General features: G+C 48.6%; 1 protein-coding gene across 1 annotated transcript in view; it reads left to right on the top strand.

Annotated features, from left to right (window-relative positions):
* Positions 1 to 8,540: 8,540 nt before the first annotated feature.
* Positions 8,541 to 12,714, top strand: part of ABLIM2 (actin binding LIM protein family member 2) — a 196,031-nt gene continuing 191,857 nt past the window's right edge. The window contains exon 1 of the mRNA XM_044295879.1: positions 8,541 to 8,724. Within this exon, the coding sequence (XP_044151814.1) occupies positions 8,715 to 8,724 (10 nt within the window). The 5' untranslated portion in view covers positions 8,541 to 8,714. The remainder of the gene's footprint in view (positions 8,725 to 12,714) is intronic.

Below are 12,714 nucleotides of genomic sequence, written 5' to 3' on the forward strand. Positions count from 1 at the left end.
TTATTATCTTTACCATATAAATGAACTGTATTGATGACTCTGAGGCAAGTGATTAAGTATGCTGTCCGCAAACCGCGGATCCGCAAAAAACGGAAGCCGCCCGGGTGCCTTGTAGACATGCCTATTCTTGTCCGCAAAACGGACAAGAATAGGACATGCTATATTTTTTTTTGCGGGGCCATGGAACGGTACAGCGGATGCGGACAGCACACGGAGTGCTGTCCACATCTTTTGCGGCCCCATTGAAGTGAATGGGTCCGCATCCGAGCTGCAAAAACGGCGGCTGGGATGCGGACCCAAACAACGGCCGTGTGCATGAGGCCTAAAGGTTATGTTCAGATGTAATGTGCCTGGTTCACCAGAGGTAGCAGCAAACAGCAGTGCTAATCTTGTAGAGCAGTGGTCCCCAACTTTTTTGCGCCAAGGACCAGTTTCATGCAAGACAATTTCCCCAGGAACCGGGTGGAGTGGGGTTCTTGGGCGGGGCTTATGGGATGGGCGGGGCTTAGGGGGTGCTTGTCGGCGCTGACTGATTCACACGCATAACAAAACACAAGGTGCATCCCCCATTCACAGTAGTTATTAACCCCTTCAGCAGTCTTCACAGCATTTATTTTCCCCTTTCAGCAGTCCCCACTTCACAGTAATTAACCCCAGAGACCTCCACACTATACTCCCCACAGAGAGATCCACACTATACTCCCCACAGAGGGATCCACACTATACTCCCCACAGAGGGATCCACACTATACTCCCCACAGAGACCTCCACACTATACTCCCCACAGAGAGATCCACACTATACTCCCCACAGAGAGATCCACACTATACTCCCCACAGAGAGATCCACACTATACTCCCCACAGAGGGATCCACACTATACTCCCCACAGAGGGATCCACACTATACTCCCCACAGAGGGATCCACACTATACTCCCCACAGAGGGATCCACACTATACTCCCCACAGAGAGATCCACACTATACTCCCCACAGAGGGATCCACACTATACTCCCCACAGAGAGATCCACACTATACTCCCCACAGAGGGATCCACACTATACTCCCCACAGAGAGATCCACACTATACCCTCCACAGAGAGATCCACACTATACTCCCCACAGAGAGATCCACACTATACTCCCCACAGAGAGATCCACACTATACTCCCCACAGAGGGATCCACACTATACTCCCCACAGAGGGATCCACACTATAGTCCCCACAGAGAGATCCACACTATACTCCCCACAGAGGGATCCACACTATACTCCCCACAGAGGGATCCACACTATACTCCCCACAGAGACCTCCACACTATACTCCCCACAGAGAGATCCACACTATACTCCCCACAGAGGGATCCACGCTATACTCCCCACAGAGGGATCCACACTATACTCCCCACAGAGGGATCCACACTATACTCCCCACAGAGACCTCCACACTATACTCCCCACAGAGAGATCCACACTATACTCCCCACAGAGGGATCCACACTATACTCCCCACAGAGAGATCCACACTATACTCCCCACAGAGAGATCCACACTATACTCCCCACAGAGGGATCCACACTATACTCCCCACAGAGAGATCCACACTATACTCCCCACAGAGGGATCCACACTATACTCCCCACAGAGGGATCCACACTATACTCCCCACAGAGGGATCCACACTATACTCCCCACAGAGAGATCCACACTATACTCCCCACAGAGAGATCCACACTATACTCCCCACAGAGAGATCCACACTATACTCCCCACAGAGGGATCCACACTATACTCCCCACAGAGGGATCCACACTATACTCCCCACAGAGACCTCCACACTATACTCCCCACAGAGGGATCCACACTATACTCCCCACAGAGGGATCCACACTATACTCCCCACAGAGACCTCATCACTATACTCCCCACAGAGAGATCCACACTATACTCCCCACAGAGAGATCCACACTATACTCCCCACAGAGGGATCCACACTATACTCCCCACAGAGGGATCCACACTATACTCCCCACAGAGGGATCCACACTATACTCCCCACAGAGGGATCCACACTATACTCCCCACAGAGAGATCCACACTATACTCCCCACAGAGGGATCCACACTATACTCCCCACAGAGAGATCCACACTATACTCCCCACAGAGGGATCCACACTATACTCCCCACAGAGAGATCCACACTATACCCTCCACAGAGAGATCCACACTATACTCCCCACAGAGAGATCCACACTATACTCCCCACAGAGAGATCCACACTATACTCCCCACAGAGACCTCCACACTATACTCCCCACAGAGACCTCCACACTATACTCCCCACAGAGACCTCCACACTATACTCCCCACAGAGACCTCCACACTATACTCCCCACAGAGAGATCCACACTAAACTCCCCACAGAGACCTCCACACTATACTCCCATGACTGGTTACTACGGGCAATATGCGCGCTCTCGACATCTTCATTTCCATGGATACAATGGCTCTCATAGCAGATTACCGGACCACGTGACTGACCATCTGACAGGTAATATAAGGGGCGGGCCGTCCTCATCATGTGATGCGGAAGTGAGCAGCGTCTCGGTGACAGTTGCTAACGCTGGTCTGAAGAATGTACTCAGCTGGTGGGAGGAACTCAGAGCGGCGCATGCGTACTGCGAGTCCTTTAAGCTGCTGCAGACTGAATTTATATTCAGCCTCTAATCAGAGAGAGAGTTGTGCGGGGCGTCTGGCCACCCTAATTTCCGCGGCCTGGCAAACAATCTTCCAGGGCCCGGTCCTGGGCCGCGGCCCGGTGGTTGGGGACCGCTGTTGTAAAGGATGGAACCCTTCTTTCCATTCTAAACTCTCTCTCTAGGGAGAGGAGAAGGTTAGTTAGTTGGAGGAGTGTTGAAAGTGTATCTTACCCCCTGCTAGGGGAAGGAAGCGGGTCCACATCCCTGCTGGACGGCTCCTGCCTAGGCCCGCTAGAGCACCTTCAGCTCTATGCTGGATATGGAGGTCACAGTGTGAAGCCTCTGAAACGAGGAAGAAAAGTTCCTTGGTATTAATTTGGAGTCAGACTACAGAGAGAGAAGTTGCAGCCTAAAGCAGAAAGCAAAGATTCCATTTAAGTCTGTCAGTATAGCAGAGCCAGAGAGCCAAAGATGTAGCAGAGTTGAGTGTGTTCGCCTGCCAGAGTTAATGCTAATGCCTGCTGGAACCAAGTCTGTAAACGTTTATGCAAAGTAAAGCTGCTGTTGAACTTCACACAAGATCTGGAGTCAGTTTATTACTTTTCACTTGCACCTCACGGTGCTGGCGTCACGAACACCAGGGACCCTGCCTCCAAGGCACCTAAAGACCCATTCCACCAAGGGCATCTCAACCACCATTTGGCGGGAATCCCTGGACAACAGAGTGCTCCCTGAAGGAACTGGTGCTGTCCTTCCCTTCACTGCACGCCGGCCCAGGGAGCGCTGCTGACCGTGAGTAAAACTACTACTACCCCCATCAGCCCACCGTGCCTCACGTGTTGCCCCTGCAGCCCCAGTCGCTGCAGATAGATAGATAGATGTGAGCTAGAGATAAAAAAAAAAATAGTACCAGAAAAAAAAGGTTCAAGCCCCAGGGAGCTTCTCAAGGACTCAAATAGACATAAATGTGAAAAGAGGCAAGACAGTTCTTTTCATCAACTTAACTTTTTTATTCATCTATCGCTGGGCGCTGCCTCTTCTTGCATGTTAGATAGATAGATTATTTATACCACCGGGGTGTCATATACCGAAGAGGCCTTCGGGTCCCCTAAGGTCAAGGCCTGGGAGCACCTGCTATCACTACATCCCACACAGCTACACCCTTTATCTAATGTAATTAAACCTGTTGAACCACATTATAGGAGCTTATCTAATCTGCAAGTTTCTAATAATGAGCTGAATGGTTATGCTTTAGAGGGAACCTGTCATCAACGTTATGCTAACCTCACTGAGGGCAGCATAAATTAGTGACAGAAATTCTGATGTCAGCGGTGTGTCAGTCCTGAGCTAAAAGTAAGTGGTTGCTGAGAACCAGCATCATAATCATTGCAGCCCAGACCTTGAGAAGAGTCAAATCTACTTGAGAAGTCCTGGTTATTCCTAATCTCCTGCTCTCCCCCATCGGCTGATGATTCGTCAGTTCTCTCCTAGAGAGAAAGGGAGAAAAACTAGGTAGAAGACGGTCAGTCATCAGCAGGTGGGCAGGAGAGCAGGACTTCATGAATAACCAGGACTCTTCTCAGGTGGCCATGACTCTTTTCCAGGCCCAGTCTGCATTGATTGTGATGGTGGTTCTCGGCAACCACTTACTTTTAACTTTTAAATGGCAGATTACTGAAATCAACTCACCTGTCTCTACTTTATACTGGCATTAGTATGGGCAGCATAAAGAGGATGACGGGTTCCCTTTAAAGCTGGATATTACTATCCTCACATTTCACTGCTGGGACTTGTGGTTCCACACCAGGTGAAGGGCCACATGTTGCAGACCCCTGATCTAGTGTAACTTGTCAGAATATCTCTGTGCCTCCGATTATCAGTAACATACAGTAAAAATAATAATAATCTTTATTCCTATAGCGCCACCATATTCCGCAGCGCTTTACAACTCAGAGGGTTCATGTACAAAACAAAACATCACAAAGTTACTGGCTAATATACAACACTGGGAGGTCCCTGCTCACAAGAGCTTACAATCTATGAGCATATTACATGGGCAAACCTTACAGAAGTGTCCATTAAATTTTTTGCAAAGGGGGGTGGGGTGAAGCTTTAGATCAGTGTTTCCCAACCAGTGTGCCTCCAGCTGTTGCAAAACTACAACTCCTAGCATGCCTGGACAGCCTTTGGCTGTGTGGGCATGCTGAGAGTTGTAGTTTTGCAACAGCTGGAGGCGCACTAGTTGGGAAACACTGCTTTAGATAACCCCTGATAACATTTCCTAGCACACTGAGATAATGGGGAAGAGTGCGGCCAGCGAGTGAGGGTAGATTTCTGTACTATAGGATCACTGACATCAATTCTAACAGAAGACCATTGATTTTAATGGGCCACAGGAAATGCTTCATTTTCTCTGCAGTGATTAACTGAATTCTCAGTTGCCACAGCTGATCAAGAGGGGGCTCCAGCAGCAAGACCCCCATGATTACACTGTCCGGGGCCAGTGGTGAAGCCTCCATACATTTAATTCATTCTCAGCCTCACTCCTTCCAGGGATGGAACCCAGGACCTGCTGTATTGGAGATTGAAACACTAAGGGGACTTAATCGTGGCCTGTTTTGCAGTCCGCAATTTGCGCATGTGCAAAACACGGATACCAGCCGTGTGCGTTCTGCATTTTGTGGAACGGAACGTCCTGCCCTCTATAGAACTGTCCTATCCTTGTCTATACTTCTGTTCTGCGTCCCCGCAAAAAAATATAGGGCATGTCCTGTTCTTGTCTGCAATTGTGGACAAGAATAGGCATTTCTGTGTAGGACTGGCCGTGTGCGTTCCACAAAATGCGGTATCTGTGTTTTTCAAATCCACATTTTTCGGACCGAAAAACACTGACGGCCATCTGAATGAGCCCTAGCTCTGAGGGCCCCTGTACGCGCTGACATGCTCACTAGCGAAGCTGCGGTATGAATGTGCATTACCCCCCATACATTGCAGTGCATTCCACCGTGCAGCTCCACAATGTGCCTCGCCACGGCGGCCGAGCCCGGCAGTAACCGCACTAAATATACTGAATCTATTTTTACAACACGCAGAAAATAGATTGGATTGGCTCAACGCAAGTCTAGTGTTAAGACCAGCATCAGCTTTCAAATACCATAGGTTGTATCAAGTATATCTGCAATAACGGGAATTACGCCTCTCCGTATCCCTGACATCAGCCATGTGCTCCTCATAGAGGCCAGGCCTGGGGTCTCATATATCAGGTGTTTCATGGCACAACCGGTGACATTGTTATAGGATAGATAACGTCTGTGTGTTCTTTCATTTTTGGGTATTTTTATGACTTATTTAAGCTTATTTTACTTTATTTATTGGTCAATCAATTGTTATTTTTTTGTATATTCCCATTAAAGCTTCTGCATTAGGCTCCCAACTACTAGTTCAGTTGCGTTGCGGTGGCTCCTATGGGGGTGACAGAAGTAGACCCCTGCCCCATCTAACCAGCTAGATGCCAAATTCACTACTGATGGTGGCATCCAAGTGGTTAAATGACCCTTCTTGTCAGTCACAGCTGCCCCTGCAAGTCACTGTGCAAGAACTACCACTGTCATAGATGCAAGGTGCTGGCCATTAACGATCCAAGGTGTTAAAGGGGTTTTCTGGGCCATCAATATCTAATCAGCAGGGGTCCGACACAGCATACCCCCCCAATCGTCTGTTCTGCAGTAGCGCTGAAAGGGCACAGCTCGCCTGTTGTGTAGTAGCTGTTAACTACAAAGGTTTGCCCATTGAAGTAAATGGAGCTGAGCTGCAATACCACATGCAACCTGTGGACAGGTGTGGCGCTATTCTTGGAAGAAAGCTGCCATGTTTTTCTACTACTGGACCATCCCTTTGAAGGGGTTTCCCGGTGGTGCCGGGGTGAGACCTGCAAGTGTAAAATAATAGCGCTTACAATATATCTGCTAATTCTAGTCTTAGGGTCCATTCACACGTCTGCATAATGGGTCCGCACTTCCGTTCCACGGCCCCACAAAAAAACAGAGCCTATCCTATTCTTGTCCGCGGCCACGGACAACAATACGCATTTCTATCATAGTGCCAGCCATGTGCGGTCCGCAAAATGCGGAACACACACAGGCCGGTGTCCATGTTTTGCAATTTGCGGACCGCGAAACTCTTGCGGACGTGTGAATGGACCCTTAGGCTCCATTCAGACGTCCGTAGCGTTATGCGGATCCGCAAATCACTGGGCCAGCACCCCAATAGAAATGTCTATTCTTGTCCGCAGCTGTGGACAAGAATAGGACATGTTCTAATTTTTTGCGGAGCCGCGGACCGAAAATGCGGATGCGGACAGCACACTGTGTGCTGTCCCCATCTTTTCCGTCCCCATTGAAAATGAATAGGGTCCGCACCTGTTTCGCATAATTGCGGAACGGATCCGGACCCATTCTACGGATGTCTGAATGGACCCTTGTTTTCCAGTAAGGGCTCATGCACACGACCGTTGATGTTTTGCGGTCCGTTTTTCACTGATCCGTTGTTCCGTATCAGGTTTTTTTTTCTCTGATTCAAGTCCTGTTCTGTTCCATTATTGCACAAAACATATCCGTATGGTTTCCATATTTGATCCGTTTTTTTGCGGATCAGAAACAGTAACTTATTAATCACCAAACACATGAGCAATACTGGGCTGGGCATAGCATTTCTACAGTATGGATCCGCAAAATACGGATGAAACTACGAATGACATACGGATGTGTTTCGTGCGCGTTCCGTATTTTTTGGTGATCCATTGACTTGAATGGGGCCTCGGACCGTGATTTGCGGACAATAATAGGACATGCACTACTTTTCTGCGGAACGGCCACACGGAGTAACTTCCGTATTTTCTACAGCCCCATTGAAGTGAATGCTTCCGCATATGGTCCGCAAAGAAAATACGTTCGGTGTGCATGAGCCCTAACACAGATTTTTTGTTTTAGTAAGTGCCCGCAGCCTGTCCACTGAAACGGAAGATTCATACTTACCTGCTCCACGCACTTTTTATATCCAAATAACCGTGCGCATGGCCCCGTGCACCGCTGCAGCCAATGACTGGCTTCAACAGTGATGTGGCCACCAGCGGCGTGTCACCGCTGAAGCCAGTCATTCGCTGGAGCAGTACACGTCACCGCGCTCATATACCGCCGCCGGATGTAAGGCGATGAGGCAGCGTGGTGGGGCTTCTCCCACCATTAGGAAACCCCTTTAAAGGGATGGTCCAGCATTAGAAAAACATGGTTGATTTCTTCCAAAAACAGCTATTTTACATTACCTCCCTGTGTCACACTGAAAGGGTTAATGAAGCTGAGATCTGGGGAGCTGTTTGCCAGGCTGCTTATAAAGAACAACCATTTTTTTTGCTTTTGTGCAAAATTAAATAAATCCTTAAATCTTAGCTTCTTGGACTATTGTGAGGGTGACATGCCATATCTCCAGTGTAAGCATTGCCCTGTCTGACCACCCTCCAGGACCTCACCCTGCCTGGCACACCTCCATTCACAGCTGGGTGCTATCATTTCTGGAACTGCACTAAATTGCTTTGCAAAGTCAGAACTGATTTATTAATATTTTTTCTTGCACGGCGCCATCTAGCGCTCGTTCCGCGCATTACACTTGCCTTGCAAAGCACCAAGGTCTGTGTAGTTTTCCTGCGCTGACACTTCAGCTCGAGGAGCCCAGAGGCAGCGATCTAAGAAAACTACATTACCCATGATGCCTTTGGGCTTTCTTTCCTGCGCTATAGCTGTCCCAGAAACATTTATCAGCTCGGTGCTGAAGATAAGGAGGAGGGGACAGTGGAGGAGAAGAAGAGTGTAGGACAGGGAGCATCTGCCTTGGCTTCTCATTGCTTGCAGTGCACCTTGGGGATCACATTGCAATGAGACATGTGGCTGGGCTGATGTGTAACAGGTAAAGGCTACAGATTGCATGCAACTGGATGGGAGCCAGGGGCCAGCAGCTCCAGCATGAGTGCAGGTAAGTGCTATTGCTATATACACCCTTGTACTGAGGATCACTTACCTGTGCAAAGAGCATTGCATTGGGAATACAGCACACTGGCCGTATTCTGCATTACCACCTCTAGGGGTGGGGGCAGCTGGTCCTATAAGACAGGCTACCACCTACCCCATGCCATGTTCCTGATGTATAGTAATAAGGCACTGCCTTATCTCCATTATTCCCCTGGCACTATGAAGGTTGTGCCCAGGATAACCTATAAGACTTCTCCCTGGAGCATCCTCCTGTATTCTGAATTACCATCTTTTTTTTGTAATGCAATGATTTAATAGTGATCAGTTCTGTTGCCTGGCTGTGAAGGGGTTAATTCAGCATGTGAGTAGACGCCTTGTAAAGGAGGATGCTCCTGTCAGTCAGTGGCTAGCTGCTCCTGGAGAGCAGGGGGTGGCATTTACCCAGTGAGCCATGCTCGTCCTCCTCCCCATCCTCCTCCTCCTCCTCCTCATGGTCATGTATTGCAGGGGGGATAGAACACTGATACATTGTATTTATTTATAAACAGAGTGATACATAGTAGCGGAGGAGTCACGTGTGATACATGAATGACAAGAGGCAGGTGGATGGATGGGGAGGCTCGTGGAGCTCTGGGCATGCCAGGAATACATGGCCCACTTTATAGGGCACCACCCATTGCAGAACAAGGGAAATCCAATTATCTGCCCATTGCATTTGTCTGCAGAGTGCAATTTTACACTGAACATAGGACATTTCTATCCTAGAAGGGTGTAGCAATGTACTGCTGGGAGTCTCAGTGTAATGGTCAGAGTTACAGCTACTACCCAGCTAAACGTAGTTAAAGGGGTATTCCGGTTGGTTGAAGTTATCCCCGGGATAACTATTAGATTGGTGGGGGTCCTACCAATCCCCACGGATCATAAGAATGGGGGCACCGTACCCCCTGCAGCCCCCCTGAAATGACTAGAGTGGCAGTCGGGCATGCTTGTGGCCGGTCCATTCATTCCTATGGGAATTCCGGAGATAGCTGAGCGCTGTACTCGCCGATCTCCTGAACCATAGAAATGCATGTGCGACCGGCCTCTCCGTTCATTTCAGGGGGGCCGCAGGGGGTACGGTGCCCGCCATTCTTGTGATCCGTGGGGGGTCCCAGCGGTAGGTCCTATGGATCATGCACACGGCCGTTGTTTGGGTCCGCATCCGAGCCACCGTTTTTGCGGCTCGGAAGCGGAATCATTCACTTCAGTGGGGCAGGAAAAGATGCAGACAGCACTCTGTGTGCTGTTCGCATCTGTTGCTCCGTTCTGTGGCCCCGCCCAAAAAATATAGCATGTCCTATTCTTGTCCGTTTTGCAGACAAGAATAGGCATGTCTACAATGGGCCGCCCGTTCCGTTCCGCAAATTGCGGAAGGCACACGGCGGCTTTTGTTTTTTGTGGATCCGCGGTTTGCGGACCGCAAAAAACGGCACGGTCGTGTGCATGTAGCCTTTAATGTGTGCGTTCATGCATTAGTGGTTTTCTACGGACTGTGGACCCATAGTGACACCATGGAGGCACGCCCTATTTTTGTCCGTGATTACGGATCCCTCACGCACATTATAAAATCTATGGGTCTATGTTGGGTCCATGGTTCTCATAGACCAATGGTGGGAGATGCTCTGGAAATGAATTTTCAGCTTAGCAGATGACGTATAGAGGGCAAAAAACGGACTCAAGGACCAAAGGCGGATTCTTCACGGAGATGTTCATGGAGGAACTGCTAACCCTTTTGTCATAGATCAGACACGGATGTGCAAAGGAGGCGTTATGGATTGATGTCACCCATGCTCTCATGTCAATGCAGAATTCGGCAGATTTTACTTTCTGGAGTTTGGGGATGATGGGTGTCTTCCCTTTTGGCAGGATAAGGGTAGCCATGTTTGTTGGTGCCAAGAATTACCAAAAATGCTACGCATCCATTTCATAGTTGGATCAGTTTCCAGGAAAGTTGGATTACAGTGAATGTGTCTAAGATTACAGCTCCCACCTGAGGTTAACTCAGATTTCTCCCATATTTATGTTGTCATATGCTGGGCAGATTTGGGAATGCCGGGTGATGACCCCATTGGTAGTCATAACAGAAACCATGTTGGTTGTTACAGATTCTATACATCCGGTTCTAGGGAAAAGTGTCAGCTTTATCTTTCAGGGTTATGGGAAAGCTAGGTGTCAATGCTTTTCTTTTAAATATCCACATTTTTGCAGGGATTGTTTCTAGGAAAGTTGGGTGACAACCAATGCGGCCAGCATTAGACTTTTTTCTGGATTTTGGGAAAGCTGCTTTAGGAGCTCTATACATCGATTCATGGGAGCTCTGTTTCCAGGACAGTTGTTGTAAGCATGACAGCTGCCTCTTGAGTTGTCACTCAGCTTTCCAAGACTCCTGTTCATATTGGTAGTGTGAAACATTCCCGTTTCTTACACCTGTTTCTAGGAAAATTGGGTTAAAACAAATGCGGACAGATTACAGCTCCCACCATACTTTCCCAGAGTCCTGAATATATATTCTGCTGTCATATCACTGCATGATTAGGCATATTTCCTTTCTGGATTCGCATCCGGCATGCGCAGATCGGAAGGACGGATCCGGCACTAATACATTCCTATCGAAAAAAATCTGGCATTCAGCCAAGTGTTCGTTTTCCGGTATTGAGCCCCTAGGACAAAACTCAACACCGGAAAAGAATAACGCTAGTGTAAAAGTACCCTAAGACGAAATAAAGATTTTTAGTGCTGAACACTTCGCACTACTTTTCTATTTATTTTTGTGGAGCCACAAAAAATGCGGACATTGCATGGATGTCAGCTGTCTGCTGTCCGCATCCATGTGGCTGTTCCGCAAATTATATAACGCTTTGTATTCTTGTCCATTTTGCGGACAAGAATAGCCATTTCTATAATAGGTACCCAGGAAAGGGCGGTATCTGTATTTTACGGATCCATGGTTTGCGGGCCGCAATATACATACAGTGAATTGAGCCTTATGCATGCACCAAGTGATCTAGGGCATAGGCAGGGGTGCACCACCAATGAGGCCAAGGCAGCACCAGGTAGTGGCAAGAGGGGGGCAACCTAAGGGCCATGAGCTGAAGGGAAGGGGTTAGGTTAAGAAATTGGCATTGGGGAGGGGGGGGGGCGCTGTTTCAGTTTTCGCCTCAGGAAGCAGAAAGGCTAGGTGCTCCCATGGGCATAGGACCAATCAGGGCTGGGACCTGTCTCACCTAGGACCCTATAGGAGCAAGCCAGAAACATCTCAGTTGCAATAATTTGGTCAATATTACATTGTTGTTTTCCCATTGTCCATGGGTGAGAATGAGAAAGCTGCTTGAGTCATGATCATCAGGTTGTATGACTCCACGGAGGACCACGTAGCCCTGTGGTCTTTCTGCGGAGATAGAAGTTCTCCCCCATTGAAGAACCTAAGGCTGCCACAGACTGGCCGTTCATCTGGATCTTCACACGTGGGCTTCTGTTCACTGGCTTATGTGCCTTAATGAAATCAGTAGAGCTAAATGATTCCATCATGTGAGCAGCAGAGCCGGCAGACATGACACAGAGACCGCATTCACAATTAGAAGGCTTGTGTCTGGTCCTTGAAGGCAAACACTGCACGTATTCATCGTCACGGATGTCTCTTAATGGGCAGCATGCGCCCGCCACTTGTCTGCTGTCACGTTATCTAAGAGCAGTCTATGCCGTGACTTCTTGCCTGAGAACGTCAGCGCGTTTCAGGCCTTACAGGTGCCATTTGTGGTAGACTGTCTTCTGTGAATGGTTTCTGTGAAACAGAAGCTCAGCTCCTTCGAACTTCACATTCCTACACCCCAGCAATGCACAATTTCCTAATAGCATCATCATTTAATTGATTGTAAGCATCCACCGTACAGCGTTTCTCGCAAATCTAACCATTAAAGGTGATGTCCCACCCCGCCTTATCCGGAGGAAGAATAGG

Source organism: Bufo gargarizans, chromosome 1 (assembly GCF_014858855.1).
Source record: "Bufo gargarizans isolate SCDJY-AF-19 chromosome 1, ASM1485885v1, whole genome shotgun sequence".
In the NCBI taxonomy this organism is placed as follows: domain Eukaryota; kingdom Metazoa; phylum Chordata; class Amphibia; order Anura; family Bufonidae; genus Bufo; species Bufo gargarizans.